General features: G+C 36.8%; 1 protein-coding gene across 1 annotated transcript in view; it reads left to right on the top strand.

The window, feature by feature from the left end:
- PCLO (piccolo presynaptic cytomatrix protein) overlaps positions 1-19,861 on the top strand; it is a 392,271-nt gene that overhangs the window by 369,124 nt on the left and 3,286 nt on the right. Inside the window, 2 exon segments of the mRNA XM_009328362.1 lie at positions 17,610-17,744; positions 18,366-18,511. Coding sequence (XP_009326637.1) covers positions 17,610-17,744; positions 18,366-18,511 — 281 coding nt within the window.

Here is a 19,861-nt window from a genome sequence, read left to right as displayed (position 1 = left end):
ATCACAGGCTTTGTAAATAAGGGTTTATTTAAAAAAAAAAATCTTTGCTAAATAACAGAAAATAAACAAACCAGATTTCCTTTGACTTTTCTGTGTCTGAGCAGTAGGATGGTAGTATGAGTAAAGCATTGAGGAAGACTCAGCAACAGTGTTTGTAGTTCCCAATGGTACCAGTTTTTTCTTTGACAGTAGAGGATTTAATTCTGCCATTACCAGTGCCTGGTCTCAAAGTGTAACAGCTTTCAAAATCAGAAAGTACATGGCTCAGCAGGGTAGCAGGCTTGCCTTATGTGTCTTGAAGCATTCTCAATAAAAAAGTGCTCCTTTACTGCAGCTTATATGTCATATGGAGAAAGGAAAGAAATTCAGCATGAAGCTTGAAAGCTCCTTATAATGTTGTCTCTTTGTACGTCTCTGACATAGGTCAGAAAAATAATGAAGATTACCAGTCTATGTTTAGTTGCAATTACTGTCTGTAGCTGTAGTTGCCTGACTCTTCTGATTAGAAGACCTGCTTATAATTACTTATAATTTTGTGAAAATAATGAAAGTAAACCTACAACACAAGTCACTCAAAAACATAGATGCATAAAGAATTCTGTATCCTCTCCCACATAACTCAGAATTAAAAAAGAAAACAGGATTACATGATGATTTTTTCTTCTGGATTGGGTAACGTTAGACAGCTTTTTATGCTCTTTAAGCCTCAGTTCCTTGTAAACTGAAAATAATGATACTATCCTTCTAAAATTTTGTCTTTCTTTACCTACCACTGGTATTACTATTACTAAGGGAAGCAAACCAAAATTTTACAAGAAAGTTTGTGCAAGCAGTTGAGAGCAGGTATCACACAGGGTCTGAGACAGAAATTTTGATTTTTTTGATGGAAATCATGACCATTTACTGACAGCATGATGGGCACCTCAGGCTTAATTCTATTTAATGTAGCGGACTGTATCTGTTGTTCAACTGAACTATATTATATAAATTTTATTTCAAAATTTGAAGTTGAGTGCCTTGCACAGGATAATTAGATGTCTTGCAAGCCATTTCAGGATCAAGTTTGCAGTATCCCACATCAGTATGATGTCCTTGGTTCCGAGTCATGGATTTAAATGGCTACATTCTTTCCTGTAGCCAAACTATATCGGGAAGGAGGAATGAAAATGATAAAATAAGTTAAAAACAATGTTGACCTGAGATATGTTGTATACATATCCTCAAATTTCATATCTGAAGATAGTAAAATGTATATATTTGATTGGTAAATAAAACCTCTCCCTCTTTGGAAGAGCTACCAATACAGAGACCTTGTGGATTCAGCACTGAGAGGAAGAGGAATATAACAGCACTCACAGACGTGCAGTTCAGCAGTGGATCCCCAAAGTTTTGCTTGAGAAACCCCATGCAAAGAGACACTTCTGGTACATGTGGTCATAAGGGGTTAAAATTGTGCTGAAATAACTTCAAAGACAGAACATGGTCTTCAGGTTCTTTAGCCATGCAGCCCTGTCTTTCACAATGATAATCACTTTACAGAAATAATTAGCACTACCATCACAGTCAATAAGCCCATTAAAATGGGCAGAGTAGTAGAGTCTTTGAGTATGACTATGTAGTATTTTTCCAAATCAGATATGCAGCTTGATACTTCTCTCAGGGAAGCAAATGAAAGTCAGTTTTACATGATGAATCCAGATATTGTACTTTGAATTTGACATAGATGAATTCAGATCCAGTCATATGCATTACTGCTGAAAAAGTTGGCTCATAGACTTTTAGGAAAACATAATTTCCTTCCAGAGGCAGATCATAATCTGAAATGACCTTTATTGACTTTGATTGTTACTGTTACTGAGCTAATCTATATCTACCTCACTATTTGCATATTTAAATAATACATCTACTTTTATTTTTATGCTTATGTTCTCAGTGATTAACTACTTTTGTAGGGAACTCAGTGAACAGCTGTTCAAGTTACTAAATAATGTCAAACACTAATGAGACCTACCGACTAGTCTTCAGATTCTATGAATTTTTCTGTCTTCAATCATTTAATATTCAGCATGCACATTAAGCAGTTGATCTTATTTCTAAGATTTTTTATAGCTGTTAATATTTTTTCTGACCTAAAATTAAGAGACTTGTGTTCTGTAAGAAATTATACCTACACAGACTGTTTTTCCTCATGGATACAGAAACAATTTGTTGTGCATCAGGTTGCTCACAAATAACATTTAAGTTGCAACCTGATGCAGGTTCTTCCGTGTGGTAATGAAACAGAAGTCTCATGTGATACTTTACTGTTCTTCACAAGTTTTGTCTAGTGATGCTGAGCATGTCAGCTGGCGTGGTAACTAACCATGGCCTGGCACTAGCTCAGCAAGTCATTCTTCATGAATGCTACCGTAAGGGACAGTGCAGTTTCATATGTTTGAGCCAATTCCAAGCAGATATTCAGTAGACATATTATGTTTCTTTAGGGTTTCTAAAAAGGCAGCACTGTAAAGTTTTTAAATATTCTTTACATCATTCAAGACTTTTTACAGTAACAGTTTGGGGCAAGGCATCTTTCTTCAGTTCATGTAAACCTGAACTGTATATCAGATTTTTATTCAGTCTTCTCTCTTACAGTATAGGATGCTTCCTGAGTAAGTCCCAAATCCAGGAGAATGTATGTTCTGCTCTCCTAAAATTTGTCTTAATTTTTAGTTGAAAAAAAAAAACAACTTTCTGTTCTAAATTGATTGAAACTGTAAAGAGAACCTGTGTAACTCCTGCAGTTAGTGGAATCATATTCATGGATGATGATCACAGATACAATGTTTGCTATATTTTATTACAAATTTATAATGAGTATACAACAGTAATAATATTTTTTCAAGTCCCAGGTATTTTACACTTCTAAAACCACCAGACAAGTTTTAAATCATGTTATGCAAAGAATCTATGTTGCACTTTCTGTTTGTGAGGACTTGCAAAACCCTACTTTCAATTCCAATATGCACAGCTTTAATTTTAAAATATAAATTATAAGCAAGACTTCAACAGTCATCTTCAAAAGAGCTGTACTAAATCTCAGAGATTCTTGATAAAATCATGAGTGTTGGCCTCAGTGCATAAAGTCTGTGAGGCATAACTCCCAAAGCAGTGTCACTGTACTGTGGCAGGAGACAGAAAAAAAGTCTCATTTCTGTTTAAAGACAGTTGCCAGAAAGTAAATCTACAGGAGCTGTCAGAGCATTAGCTCACTATGAAACACTCCTTTGTATTTATTATTGAAAAGGTTCAGTTAATTATACAAGTCCTACTGCATACATACTGCCAGGAGCAGAAAAAGATTTTTAATGAGTTACAAAAGGGTTGGGGTTTTTTATATCTACAAATAGATGGTATTTGCTTCAGTGACTTCAGAAAATTTAGGGGGAGTTTCTAAGCCAGTCAGCCAGACACATTTAAATACAAATATATATGTATTTTCTGATTCATCTTTTCTAGGGCACAGTTTGAGAAAACTTTCATCAGAAAAGTTTCCCAGTTGCAGGTGAATTTGCTGTCAAATCTAGGTGAAGGCCAACCGATCATAGCCTTAAGATTCCTTACTTGGGACAGACCCTCAGCTCCCAGAACAGGGGATTGAGTACCTCTGTTCTGCATGGCACCAGGGAGAGGTCTCAGCACCCGAGATGTGAGATTCCCAGGAATCAGTCTCTGACTTTTTTTCTCACTCTTAAAGGTCCTGAATAAATGTTTTAGGTCATCATATTGGAAAATTTTCAGTCTTGCACTATAAAACATTTTTGCCCTTGCATCTCTGCTACCAACCTATCACATTCTCCCATTACTGAACATTAGGCCCTTCTCTCTTTCTAAAACCCACAATTCCCAGCTCTCCTTTCTTTGTAAGAGGACTTCCACCATCTCCCCCATTCCCCATGAAAGTTCAGAAATCCAGAAACATTTTTGGCATTTTCACCCCCATAGAAGATTGAGACCTCTTCTGTAGAGTCATTTAGTCCACTTGGAACATGGACTTATCATTTTGAGCTTCACCATTGGTTTTTAAGTGATGTATAATTCAATTTACTTAACAGGTTTCTTCCCAGTTCATGAGCCCTGTAAATAGGAGCACATTTTCTCTTTCTCTTTTTCTTTCCATTTCAATCTTTATCACAAAGCATTTGTATGCATTTACATAAGTGTGGTACTGTCCCTGTACTTTTTCTTCTGTTTTATGTTTTTATATGATATTTTTTATACAGCGGTATCTCTGTGGACTTTAACCACGCACATCAGTTCAATAGTGCAATGAAATATCAACTTTAGGATACATCTATTATAGCAGTTTGAGGGAATCAGCATTGCATGAACTGAAGAATAATGGCACAGCAATGAGTGCTGAATGAGAGGGAAATGTAAAGTATGTATTTCAATGAAAAGCAGGTACTTAGACCATAAAGATTTCTGATGGAGGGTTGCAAACTTTAAAAAAAAATAATATGCATTTAACAGAAGACTCTGAGCAGGAGCTGAAATGTAAATTGATATTTCTCCAAACTGCCAACAACTTTAGGAACCATCTCCACATTACTGTAAGCAATGCTTCCAGGCATCAATCCTCCAAGGACTGTAGAACTCTGAATTCTGCATAATACTGTGGAATACTCTGCATAACATTTCTGTCCATCCCTCTTGAGCAAAATTTGGATTAACACATTTTTCCAGTTTTGACTGAGCTGATTCCATGTTTATCCTGATTAATGGAAAGGATCATCCCTCATTGCTCTGTTGGACAGATTATGCAGGTAGTTGAATGCCAGTAGTAATTACAAGTATTCATTTTTGTGCTAAAATTTCCTAGGTACTCTACAGCCAGCCACAAAACACTGGTGGTCCTGGAAGACAGATTTGGCTTTCTTTCATATATTAGACACAATGAGCTTTGTTAGAATTATCACAGCTCTTACTATCACACTGAATAGGCAATTTCTCATGCTCTTACACTTAGTAGTCTTATTAGGAACACTTATTTCAGTAATCATTCTTATTTAATTATAGAGAAATAGCATCTCAACAGTGGGCTGCTACCACTGTACCAGGTAATGTAAGTACGCAAGAGAAAATCTATTAATATAATAGCATTACCTGTCTTCCACATGAACAGTCAGTGCAGAAGCATCTGCTGTGGTACCCAAGCTGTGCAGCACACACGACTGTGCTCACCAGTGTGTAGTTCCAGGGAGGTATGAGCAAGACTTCAAGCATATTTCACTGAAGAGCCTCAGAGCTGCAGTATAAATCTGAGGGGGAATCTGGAAATCATGATGTGAGGAATGAATAGGCAGGTTCTTACCAAAAATTTTCTTCAGTTACCATGATAGTGTGCCTACTAGGTTTATAGCACAAAAGAGTGCTAACATATTGCGTTAGTTTGAGTATGTGTATGGATATATTTATGTATACAAATGCCATCTTCCACCTCCTTCTCAAAAAAAGCTTTATAGACTTACATATGCCACCATGTGTTAAGTAATTTTTTATGGGCTATAAATTACTTGGGCAAGCTGTGAAATTAAACAGCTTGTTCCACTGCACTAACAGTGCAGGCTCAGTGCTTATTGTCTGTGCAGTAAATGTGCAATGAGCCACTCTCCAAATTAACTGGAATGAAAACACGTCATATGTGGTTCTTACGCTAATTGCTATTCACTGTGTATACTTCCCTGTCATAGGATGGCTTTATAACAATGGGGAAGTACCAAAATATTATATTATTTGCACTGCAAAGTCAGAAAACACCAGTATTTTTTTCAATTTGGTTGCCACTTTTAAAATCTTTAGCGTGCCTAATAAAACTAAGCCTGTATTAGACGTGTAGGTAACATCTACTCCTGAAGTCAGCACTTTATCCTTGAGCTTTTTTGCTATGTATCTTTCCAATGATCTAAATTCTCTAAAGACCGGTAACTAATTTTATCCATCTACCTTTGTGGCTTGATTTTTTTCTTTCATCAGACCGTATGTCCAAAACACTAAAAGGAATGAAAAAACATCATCTAAGCAGCTACCTGCCAAAGCAAATGGGGAAGTTCCTAGGTGTTCCTGTAATGCAGCATGTTCTTTGGTTTCCATTTACATGCAATATGACTTGTTTTGCTTATGTCTGACCTACAAATTTGGCAGAAATTATATAAATAAACTTTGTTTTCATGTCACTCTGCTTCCCTAGTGGTCAACAGGTTTCCTAACAGAACAATTACTTTTCAGAAATGCAATCTTCGAGTACCTTGGTTTCATTGATTTCATTTTTAGCTGCTGTTCTTAGGAAATATGTTGTTCTTACAATAGTTTTGAAGCACTCTGTGTATTTGAATTTAGGTTGGGGTTGTTTGTTTACATCCCAAGTACAAAATATTCTGTTCAAAAGATTTTCTCTTTGGATTCACAAAAATAAATACTATACAAATCCTACTTGGCAATCTAGTTTTTCCCCTTCTGATACTGTGCTACCTATTTTTTCTGAATTTTATTTATAATTATTTCATCCTCTTTATTATATCTTTGGGCAAATTTTCTATTATCTCTTGCTACCATCCATGGGAGTAATTTCACTCATCTTAAAGTGCTCATATTATTTCCATTATACTTTCATCATATTGTAATATAAGCCAAATGGACTTTAATCCAGTTCCTGGGGTTTCTAGTGATTCAAGCCAGAATGTCTAACTTCATGACATCAAGCAGACAAAAAGAATAAATAAATCTGTTATGATATTCACATCTTCATATATATATTCCGAGTCTGGTGGTGTAAACTTTTTCTTTATTTTGGCACAGAAAGTGAAGGTTGACTCAGAAGGGATTTTGTAATTTCAGACTATATTGTCAAACTCTCAAAAACTTGCATATCAAAACTAAAAAAAGATAAAAATTGTATTTGCCATGGGAGAGGGAAAGTAGCTTAAAATCTGTCATCATTTAAATGAGAACCTAAGCAAAATCTAGCAAAATCCTCCCTGTTTTTGTGTAGGTAAAACCCATTTTGTGTTCTCATACTGACATGGAAAAAGAGCTTGCAGACTCACTTGTCCTACTTTAACAGAATATTTATGTTACATTACATGAAGATTATTGTAGTATTGTGCAAAATACTTTACTGAACTGTGGTTATGTCAAATACAGACTTTTAATGGCAGTTTGCAAATTTCTTCTCCATTTAGCAACACATTTTATCCTTGGTAAAGCTGCAATAGAATAGGCTTAAAATAATCAAGGTTCAGGTTGCTCTGTATGTGTGTCATTAAATACTTTTCTTCTTTTCCCTGTATGAACTTTTGCCCATCCAAAAGCCAGGGCAAAGTGTGCCTTTCACCACCAAAATTTCAGACGTGCTGCGGCAATCTGTCTTTTATGCAGCTGAATCTGCAGTGTCTGATATATCTCCTTACGTAAGACGCTAAAATTGTGAAAAGACGACTGTGAATGTATATTTAGGCTCAGGCAATGATTTATGGTGAGGATGACAGGGAGCAAAGGTGGCTGACGGGAGTTTTGCCTTCTGAGACATGAGGCTGCACAGTTCTCCCTTTCAGATCCAGGCTGCACCTATCTTTGAAGTTCAATTAAAATAGCAAGAATAATTTCAACCATCATTTTAGCTTTCTCTCATTGAAGTTATGGAAAATGATAGAGCTGTAGATTTGCATTTTGATACTTCTAGCCCAATTTCACTATTTAAAAATCATGTTTCTAAATCAAAGCCATCACCTTGCCTCTCAACTATCATTGAAAAAAAAGCAGGCACCTCCAGAAGGCATTTATCCATCCTAAGATATAAGTTTAAGGAGCTGCTATCTCTATTGACTGCAGAGTCTAGGGAGTTTGAGTTAGACACTTAAGCTTCCTTATGATTAACCCTGTCTTAGTTTATTATTCTAAACCAAAGCTAAATTTTAGGAAATTCTGGTATTTAAATTAATTGCAGAGAGAACGTTGGTAGAATAATCAGCTTGGAACATAAGGTTTCCCTTCCACAGAAGTATAAATAAATATAAATAAAGTAAGAGATATCTAGTAGAATGTACTATGAATTAGTACTGTAACTCTCTCAACTTCCCTCACCCCGTTTTTATTTTCCCTCTACCTACCACCTGTCAAACACCTGTTCTGTGTTTTTCTTCATCATTAAAAGCAATCTCTGTAGTCATCTCTGATCACATAAATTGATTGAATGTGATATTTACAGCTCTCATTATTTTCCCTCCATTTATTCCAAATGTCTCTATGGTACAGGGACCAGTCTCACTAAAATATTGAAAAAATCTTTCTAGAGAAATCTCTGATCCCCTATACTGTTTTTTAGGTAACTGACTTGGGCAGCTTCTGACACTAGTGAAACTTTCTCTGCTAATTCATCTCCTCTAATCTTATTGCCTCATTAACCTCTTCCTACTGCCTCATTACCCTTTTCCTACAACATTTTCGAATGCCACCTAACAGAAATAAAGCCAGTTGAAACTGGATTAGTACAAGTCTATGATTTTTATTCTTCATATTTCAGCATGTGTGAAGTATCAATATTATTTTCCCACAAATCACTTCAGGCCAAGAGTTTTTACATTATTGTTTTCTTTTTTTTTCAAAGAAATGAATCAAATCTCTGAAAGAGGTGCACATACGCAGTGACCAATAAATGGAACAGAATTTACACTTTTTCTGGGAAATATTCCACACCTCAAAATCTCAACAGGCCAAAGGCTTTCTCTGTTTCAAAATGTATCTTGCACAACAGTTTTGTTTCATCTGAAAATAAAGGCTGAAAACTATTTACTTTCAAACAGTCTTTGTTTAATCCTACTAAGAATTCTGGGCATACAGGCTAAATTTCTGCACTAGTATATCCAAAATTTTGTGGGCAGTGAGCCTGTTAGATCTAAGAATCATAACATAAAACTGCCAGCTTGTTCATATGCCTGAGCCTTAAAGCCAGCCATTCTCACTGCCCACAAAATTGTAAATTGTGTTTGCTGTGAGCAAAGTTCCTTAATTCTGCTCCTTTCCCTCATTACATGATTGCATGCACATTACATCAGAGGAGACAGGGAGATATTAATGAAAGACCTTAATGTTCTTTGCTCATCTCATAATATACAGTCTGCTCACAGCAGTTCACATCTTCAGGGTAAGGAGAGGGAAGGGAAAAGAGTTCCCTCGGTTCATGCCTGCTCCCACCACAGAGCATCCCTGTATCCCAGAGGGAACCTATTTGTCAGTGGTTGAACTGATAGCGTTTACCATTTCAGAGGAGCACGACTGTCTGCACACAGTATCCCTACCTACATCAGGTAAGGGAGGGAATAAATTGTAATAACACCTGAGCCTTTTATGTATAACACCTAGCCTTCATGTAGGCAGATGAGAGAAGACTCTGAACACATACCAAAGACTCTCAGCATCTGCAAATCCTCTTCAGAGCAGGGGAAAAAGAGGCAGCCTTGCTCTAAGCTTTAGTTTGTCCCATGACCTGTTGATAGGACCATGCAGGGCAGACTGGATATCCGGTTGCAAGAGAAGCAACAAATTTCAGAACTTTCATGTATTCAACCTCAATGTGGTTAAACATTGGCACAGGCTGCCCAGGGAAGTGGTTGAGTCCCCATCCCTGGAGGTATTTAAAAGACGTGTAGATGAGGCGCTTAGGGACATGGTTTAGTGGGCATGGTGGTGTTGGGTTGACGGTTGGACTCGATGATCTTAGAGGTCTCTTCCAACCTTAATGATTCTATGATTCTATGATTCATCTGTGAAGCTGGGGAGCATATTTGTTGAGACAGTCCTATGCCAGTAAACCCAACAACATCTATTTAAAGCACTGTGAGACAGGAGGAGGTAGTAGTTAAGACTGTATTAGTTGCCTGATTTTTCTTACAGTAGGGAACACAAAGATAAAACCAGCCTACAGGGAAAATTATGGCAGTTTTCAGGGAGAAAGAAATAGGTAGGAGAAAGATGAAAGAATAAAAGAAGGTAATGAAAAAAACTCAAAAGGACAGAAAAGGTTGGAGCTTGTAAACAGTGGGAGGCCATTTTTTATAAAGCTCATCTATCATTATTTTAGAACAGCTTTGCCAGTAGCTCATGTCCCAGCAAGAGGATGAAAAGCATTATGAATACAAACAGCTGGTACTGCAAGTAACTGATGTAATGTTAATTTTTTTATTATATTTTATTTTTTATTTTTTTTAAAAGAGAAGACTTTGCTTAAAAAAAGATTGGAAGGTTTTGGCTGGTATTTTGAATTCTTGGTATATTTAATTTTAAAATAGTATTGAATACCCTTTTGCTTTACCTTCAGTTGGAGTTGTTTACCTCCAATACTGAAATGTAAATAATAAATGGCTAGTATTTGCAGTAAGACTGAATTATTTATTGAAATAAGATCATGTTATCTTGTTTTCCTGAGGCACAGCTGTCTGCTGGAGGATGGACTTCTGGTTCTCAAAATAGTGTTAAAGGAATCCAGCAGAAACAAATTTCTTGCTACAACAGCACTCTGTTAGACAGAAAATCATGTCTGTACGAGCTTCATGGATTATGGTGGAGGGAAACAGTGGCATAGGTCCTCATCAGCCTTTCTAAGTCTTTGTGTTTTCTCATGGTAGTAAGGATCACACACCAAAGTCCTGTTTAAGCTTACATGACCAAAGTCTCTCTCTTTACAGTATACCCAATCCCAGTTACTAAATCCAAACAACTTTTAGTTAAAGAAGTAGATGTTGTTATCTCCACCTCTGAGATTAGGCACAGAGGTGAAGCCTAAAATCACAGAAAGCTACTAAGGGATGGGGATCTGGGGACAGAACCCATGTTCTCTTTAGTCATGTCCCATATTCTAAAGCTGTAAATTTTCCTTTTTTGAATCAAGTTCTCAAGAACCCACCCTGGATTCCTTAGATTTTATGACATGGTGCTACATATTCTAACCTTCTAAATATTACAAACTGTCGTGGTTTAACTCCAGCTGGCAACCAAGTACCACACAGCTACTCACTCACCCTCCCCCTCCTGGTGGGATGGGGGGGAGAATTGGAAGGGCAAATGTAAGAAAACTCATGGGTTGAGATAAGAACAGTTTAATAGTTGAAACAATAAAATAATAATAATAATAATGATACAATAATAAATTGTAATGGAAAGTAAAATAATGAGAGAGAGAGATGAAAAAAGAAAAAAAAAGCAAGAGGTGATGCAATCACCACCCACCAACTGACACCCAGTCAGTTCCTGAGCAGTGATTGCTGCCCCCTGGCCAGCTTTCCCCCAGTTTATATACTGCACATGACGTCATATGGTATGGAATATCCCTTTGGCCAGTTTGGATCAGCTGTCCTGGCTGTGCCCCCTCCCAGCTTCATGTGCCCCTCCTCACTGGCAGAGCATTGGATGCTGAAAAGTCCTTGACTTAGTATAAACACTGCTTAGCAACAACTAAAACATCGGTGTGTTATCCCATTGTTCTCATGCTAAATCCAAACCACTGTGCTATACCAGCTACTAGGAAGAAAATTAACTCTATCCCAGCTGAAACCGGGTCACAAACATACCCTAATATAGCTAAATCCAAGATTTTGTTTATTTAAACAGTACAGCTACATAAGGAGCATATGAGTTGCTTAGTCCCGGAAGACATGATGTCTCATTACGCAGTGTTAGAGATAACTATAGCTGCACCAAGTCCAGGTCATTAGATATCTATGAGACAAATGGTGGTACAATACATCAAAGAAATGCCTGTATTCTATCAATGAACACTGTACAGAGCTCTCAGAGGTTCATTAATTTAATCTCTCAGGGTATCTAAACAGATAAAGACCTAAGGAAATGAAATTAGTTCTCACAAAAGTAGTCTTTATTTCTGATCATATGCTTATGATGACACTATGCTAATCATTGTTCATCTCTTCTACTTTGACTGAAAGATTATGGAAATTCTGAGGCTTATTATTCACTTTTTCAGAATTATAAATGGAACAGATTCAGGAGAAATAATACTTGATGTTATACTCAGAAACGCTTTTAAGACAAGTTGGAAGACAGATTTCATTCAATTCAGTTTGCTCGTGGGGAACACTCACACAAAATACAAATACCAAATACCAGAAGCCACTAATGTAAATATCTGGGGAGATTTCTTATTCCCAATTTTCCTCAAGAGAACATTTACAGAGTTGCATCATGTAGTCTCATAACTGGCATTTGCACTGTCACATAATTGCTCTCCTTGGTTGACTCCCTGATCTGGATTCTTTAATTTCCATACTGAAAGATTTTAGTTTTGTCCTAGGAATTCTTTTAGCACAGACTGATTTGCTCTTTCTGAGACAAAACCTAGGTTCTGGAGATGGTCTGCTCATCTCCCAACAGTGTGGATGACATGTTTGTTTCCCTGTGCTCTATACTGACTGTCAGCACTAACACAGCTGGCCCTGCACCACCCGATACTCCAACGTTATGCCTTGCCATCCCCCAGGGCAGCATCATGCTGTCTATATACCACCATCATCATGCTACAATAAGACAACTCTAATTTTCTCAGGCTCGTTGCGCTAAAATATCCCCCCAAAAAACCCTTTTGTGTTCCTGCCACAAGGCAACAAGATGGGGGTCAGAAGACATAGGGCTGGGTCCATAGCAGTGTGGATGTGTCTGGTCTTCTCTAAAGGAGGCTTGTCTGCAGCAGTAGAGCAAGATGTTCTGCACCAACCTTTGGGAACCTGGGGTTCCTCTCTGGGATGTGTGCTTTCAGAAAAGTGGAAGTAACATGAGTATTCATAATCAGAAAGTATAGAAATAAACCCTGAAAGAGTATGTGTTCTTCTTAAAATGCAGCCATTTCTCTGAGCACACTTAAAAGGAAAAATAGGAGGAACAATCCTGCTAAAGCAAACCATGGTTCTATGTTCCTTCCTCTTCTAGATACATGATGGATAAGGCATGCTAGTCCTACAGAGTGTAGCCACACAGTGTAGGAAAGTAAAGCTGCTTTTTTTTGTGGTTATTTTTTGTTGGGGGGGGGGCTTTTTGTTTGTTTCGTCCTACTTATTTTTTCTAGCATCTGAGTTCTTTGATTGAGTAGTAAGAGGATGATCTGGGCTGTAAGGAATTAAAAAAAAAAACCTAACAAAAAACCCCACCACTACAACCCAGAATTAACATCGCCGTGTTCAGTAGGCCAGGCTCACTGGTAGCTGCTCAGAAGGACCTTTCTGTAACTTTAAATCCTTGACCATAAAGTGTATGACTCTTGAAGCTCCAGAAGATCATTTTCTACCTATTTTGGAAACAATAATTCTGTTATAAAATTCATTTGGAAAGAAAAGTGCTGGGAAATGATTGTCAATATCTTTCCCCCCCCCCCCCCCCCATTTTATTTCTAATTCCACTGCTCTAATACTCCCAGTCACTCTTCTGGAACAGAAGGAGCCCATATTAACTTATGCACAACCATGGAACAAAATATCAGTTTATGTATTTTCTTAATTCTGTTTTCTGGCCATCTGGCATCCATTCAGCAAATTACTCTAGTATGATGTTCATCAGGTAGCAGCATTTAGGCATCTCATACTTAATTTTCCAAGTTTAACATGCTTACACTTGGTCCATCTATGTGAATAGACATAGTCAATCTCAAAAGGCAATTCAACTTATTCTAAGATAAATGTGTAAGTTAGCTCAGAAAATTACATTTAGATAATTGAACTGAATGAAATTCCTGACATTGTCCAGCGAGATCTACCTGCTCTTTTAAATGCATTGCTGAATTAGCCTTGATAACACAGACCGATGGGAGACAAATATTTATTACTGTCTTGGGTAATTTTGTTTGACAGCAGGCATCTGATCAAAAAGGAATGGGAGCACAATCCATAGTTATCAATCCCTGGAAGTTGACAACAACAGTGCAGATGACACATCCTGTGATTTACAGCAGCTGTCACTTAAGACTAATAGCAGAACTAATTAACCTTTCACAGCGCCGAGTGTGACAGGTCTACAAGAGCAACAGCTTATGTTGCCATCACCATAGCAATTTTAAACCCCTTGACTTCTCAAATACCTTGCAGCAATTTAGTTAATTAACTGTCACCTTTTAATTGTTAATGGATTTTTAATAAATCTCATCCCCTAAAAAAGGTGTATTGCCATGTAAAAAACACTAATGTATTTAATCATAGCTATCTATTTTTAAGAATTGATTAGCTACTGTTAATGTGTTCCTAAAGTGAACACGATGCTGCTGTGCATGCCTGTGGTCTTCTTGCAGTACACCAGTAGTCTGCATTTGATATGTATGTAACAGGTGAAATATCACACAAATTTGGCTTTCAATATTTATTCAATATCCCTTTCAATATTTATCATATGTTTGTAGAAAGCAATTTCATCTTTTTCCAGTCCTTGTTTCCTAGGCTAAATTAGAAAGTAATGTTTTTAGTGCTTTACTGTATGGTTCTTTGCCACTGTGATAATCCTGGTTTGCACATATTTCACCTGGAATACATCCTTCTGGAGGCAAACAGTAATATTCAAGTTACAAATGATTTCCCAGTGTCATAGAAAGCCATATTACTACTTTCCTAGAAAGATATGCAACATCTATTTCACTGTATTTACTTTTTTCAGAGTTGCATTGTAGCATTTGTTTAGCATCATCCAATGACTACCAAAATACCCACAATCAGTTCCATTTATACATCACTTAGGACCAATGTTTTCTAAATTTATAGAAGAATGCAAAAGGTTGTGACGGGGCATTGCATTTTGAGCTATTCCTACCAATGCAATCCTCGGGGTTGTCCAATCCCATGACACCCTGAGCAACTTCATTTCTGTCATATCAGTCAAAAAACATTCATGTCTAGCTCAGTCCACTGTGAACTCTCTCAACAGTTCATAGACTGTTCATAATTAACACTTCCCCTCATCAGTGGGGGGGGAAGTATTTCTCTTTCTAAATGTATTTCCATTTAAAGAATCAACTCCACAAACCAATGTACATTTGAGCTGTTCTTACACACCTGTCAAAGGAAAGATATAGTGAACATATATGAGAAAGAGGAAAAAAAAACAAACAATGGAAGGAGTAGGAATCTCTTCTGAGTCTTCAAAATTCTCTAGGTTTTGAAGTGGTGACTTATTTTATTATAATGTTTCATAAGGCTGGTGTTAAGGTTTTTTCACTGCCTGCTGTGGGAGAAATGCAAATTAGTATGGAAGCACAAGAGAGCTATCATGGTTCATGTACTTGCAGCTGGAGATCATTTTTTTCCCCATGAGGCTTAAATAGTGAAGCAGGATTGTTTGTTGTAAAGAGTATCTAGGGATACAAAATAGTCCACGGAAAATTTCCAGATGCTAAGAAATGGTGCTGGAATTTTCAAACACATTCTAATTTACTGGAAGCATTTCTCCATTTTCCTAGCTCACAACATCACAGGTAGCATCCAACCTACCTGATCTCATTTTAGGTTGAATGCACATCTAAGTGAAAAAGAAAGTACTAAGGTAATCAAGAAAGAGGAGGTCCTAACAACTGTTGCAAATAAATCTTAAAGGACAGAGAGGGAATAGAGTAAGGTAAATAAGCTGAGCATAATTTCCAGAAAAGGATGTGTTTAACTAAAGATTGCCTGAAACTCGTGTTAGGTTTGTGCTACAACTGTCCATGATGGGCTTTTATCGTGGTCAAGCATTGGGGTCAGTGCAAGAACCAGTATTGATCAAAAAAAAGCGAGATTTATGCAATACCTTTCAGGTATGTCATGTCTTCATCAGTGATTTTGGTAGTTCATCCACAGAGCAGAGGAAGCTTTATAATTTTTTTCTGTATGTTTCCAGTCATTCAAAATCCACAGTTTAGCCGAGCTAGACCCCTAGCTAGGTCACTCAACACTTTCCAGAAAAAGGGTATTATATCCTTAGTTTAAAGTTTGTTGACACATGATAGAACAGATTAATGAATAGCAACAGGGACATTGTTGGCCTTTCCTTCTTTGATCCCAGCTACCGATGATCTTTTCTGCTGCCAAACATATAACAGAAAGCAAGATGCTATTATTGCATGTTCAAACCTATAAGAAGGGGTTTGTGATGATTAAATTGGTGAAAGAATCATTTGCCTCCTAACTGGTCCTCTCCCACCTTACAAACTGTGGGTGAAATGCTGACCCAGCTGAAGCCCAATTGCAAATTTGTTACTGACTGTAACTAAGTTAGATTCCAGCTTTAGTTTGTGAGGAGTGTTGAGGGCCCAGGTTGTAGCTGGGACTATTTGTTAATATAACAAATAAATTTGTATTCATGATCCCAAAAAATATTTTAAGTAGGAAAAACAATAGAATGTATGACTGCTCATGGACATATGTGAAACAACAGCTGGCGTTTTTAGTGGGGATTATTCAAATTTGGTTATACATTTGTGATACAAGTAAGTAATCTCTAAATGCCACTTGGTAACTTTCTACTCTTTAAGAGAGGAACTTCTCCAGATGTATCATAATTGTTTACTTTCTGCAGAATTGCTTTGCTCCTTACAACATCTTGGCACCAGCTTCTAGAATTTCCTGGTAATGCATTAAAGCTCCAGCCTGCTGGCACCAGAAACTAGGTAATAAAGACTCCCAGAGGCTTAACAGTTTGGGGTTTGTTTTACTAATGTCTAAAGAGAAGAGGAAGGTAAAATAATATTTCACAGTGGCAGGACAATAGATATAGAAGCACAGCTCCCATTATGACATGATGCTCTTATAGACAGCATTAAGCTGAGGGCATGGGCTCTGCTTACACCACCACAGTCATTTAGAAGATGTAGCCCTGCTCTACTCTGCCAGGCTTCAGTACAGCCTTGTGGGAGGACAGGCAGGGGAAAGGCAAAACAGCTTTGCCTACATTCTATTCTGTGTCTTCTCTCCATCTCTGGACTGATTTAGGGAGAAATCCATACAGTGTAGGAATAATGGGCCTGTATTTGTGCCCACATAACACGGGAAATCACCTTTACTTTTAAAGGTCACAGTGAGCACTTCCCTTTAGATTGTGTGAATGATATTGCTCCGTATACGTAAGAAAGTGAAACAAAATGCTAACTTCACCAAAGTCTTAATTCATTGCCTTTCAGAATCTTACTTTTTAACACTTTATTGGATGTTCTCCTTTTTTTCCTTTCTTTGTTTTTTTTTTTTTTAAATGAGATAACTTCAGAATCTTGTAGTAAAGGTTTCTGAAAAGGTGAGTTGTAGTGACCATTACATGACTTGTAATGACTCCTAGTGAAATTTGTATTCTTGGGAACAAAGCTCCTCTGAAACAAATACATTCTGAAGCATATAATCTAGCTACACAAGTGCACTGCATGTATCTACCATTTATTCATTCAAGCAACACATTATGCTTATACTCCTGACTAAAAACTATAAGCTGTCCTGAAAAAAAAAAAGACAACCCCCCCCAACTAAAAAAAAAACAAACCAGAAAACTACTTCTTTCCAAGTTAGAAAGATACATGCAGTTTCCTTTTACATTAATGAGGGTTGCTTTTTCTGCTTTTCCAGGTAAAACACAGGTTATGGGTGAAATCAAGATTGCATTAAAGAAGGAAATGAAGACAGATGGAGAACAGCTGATAGTAGAAATCCTTCAGTGCAGAAATATCACATACAAATTTAAATCTCCAGATCATCTACCAGGTATCACACAGAAACCAGCTTCATGATACTTTGAAAACATTAAGTAGGATGTATCTGAAGTCATTTAACATCACCGCTAAAATGGGAAAGAAAAATGCTTCTTAATCAGACTGACACATTCTATAGGATTCTTTCTGAAGTGCTTTTTTTCTCCTATGAGCAACTTTAATGACAGTAAAAATATTTTGTAGAAGCAAATTAAGTCTCAGAAGTTAATCCTCTTTTTAATTTACTTTTGATTATTAAAAATTAATCCTTTTTAAACTTTAATAAAAATGATAACTTCCTAGGTTATTAAAGAACAATGATATCTAGTGAAAAATTGTATTTTGGTGAAAAAGCTTTTTAAAAATTAAAAACTTATGTTAGTAATAATATTTTCATACATACATAAAGACATCAAGGTATTTGTTGCTTTAATGACAGCATTGTAAGCACAAGTTAATTCTCTTGGACTTAGTGGGGTGGTTCCATTTCTACACCATGTGAATGATAACAGAATACGGCTCTGTAAAGTACCATGCTCTGTTTCTCTACAACACTTCCCCTCTGTTGAAATCATTAGCAACAATGATTATTTAAAAGCTTCTGTATTTAACTCGTTGAACTGTTCTTCCCCAGACCTGTATGTGAAGCTGTACGTTGTCAATATCTCTACCCAAAAGAGAGTAATTAAGAAGAAAACCAGGGTATGCAGGCATGACCGAGAGCCTTCGTTCAATGAAACGTTTAGATTTAGCTTGAGTCCTGCTGGGCATTCTCTTCAGGTAATTCTGCATTTTATTAAAACCTAATTTTGGATGTTGTCCATGCTGTGCTATGGGCATTTGAGATCAATCTTCTACCCCAGTTGTTTGCTGAAAAGAGAAAATTACAAAGGAAATAACACAACTACATAATAATGGAAATATCGGGCTGGAGGAGATTTTAAAAGATGGTTTAATCCATCACCCCACACTGAGGAAGGGTATTTATAGACCAGGCCTGAAAGTTTTAGGCTTGATCTGTTCTTAAAATCCCTAGAGAAGGAAGTTATGCATGCCTTCTAAAAATACTTCTTTATATATTTAGTAAGTTTAGTGTAATATCTAACTTAAATATGCCATATTTTTAATATAACTTATCCTTAAGTATCCTCACAAAGCACAAAGGAAAACTGATCTGCTTTCTTTTTGTAAAAAAAGTTTACACATGGAAAGGTTGCTATCATATCTCTCCTCTCTATTTTTCCAGGCTAAGTAAACCAAATTTCTTTGGTATGTCCTGTTACCTAAATGCCTAATCATTTTCTTATTCTCTCTAGTTCCTCAACTTCTTTAAAAGTTGTGGTGCCTAGAATTGGACACAATAATCATAATCTCAGACATCGCAGAATAACCGATTATGGCAAATCAAATATTCTCTGTGTACATTTGTAAAGGAGATGATGGTATTTTCAGTCTGTGGCACATCAAATGATGTGTGGAACTGATTCAGGCAATGGTGCCTCTCCTGTGTTTCAGTTGCTTAGACAGATTTGATCATTTGGTCAGATATGCTTTTTTAGACAGGTAAGATTCACTTTACCTACCTTCATTTACTTTCACATGAGTAGATAACTAATATAAGCCAGATATTCAGGCTTCGTCTAGTCAGTGGAAAGCGATAGACAATTCCAGGGATATCTGCATGCTAATCTTAAGAGTAAGTGGCAGGAACTGTTGGGCATACCATCATCCACTTAATGCACCTTTAAATCTGGAAGACCGACGTAAACAAGCCAGCTACATTTTGATGACTGAAGTTAGACTGGATTATCTAAGTGCCTATGTTAGGTTTATTGGCTGTATCATTAAAATTAAAGCCAAGATGGATGTTGCTTACAAAACAAGGCCAACAAAAATAGATAGTGTTTTCCCTGTGTTAAGGTGTCCTAACATCCTTATTGATTCAATAGACTCAGTAAAAGGCTATTTAAGATATTATATTACCTGGGAAAATCCAGAGTGGTCAATGAAGTCTTGCCAAAGTTTAAGAGCTAAAATTCCTGTAAAAACTTTGCTTCCAGTGGTGGTTTGAAAAGGAAACCATAAGAGGTGAGTAGACTAGTAAAGAACAACTCACCGAGTCCTATGGAA

Source organism: Pygoscelis adeliae, unplaced genomic scaffold, assembly GCF_000699105.1.
Source record: "Pygoscelis adeliae isolate BGI_AS28 unplaced genomic scaffold, ASM69910v1 Scaffold267, whole genome shotgun sequence".
NCBI lineage: Eukaryota > Metazoa > Chordata > Aves > Sphenisciformes > Spheniscidae > Pygoscelis > Pygoscelis adeliae.
This window is presented reverse-complemented; position numbering and strand designations above follow the sequence as displayed.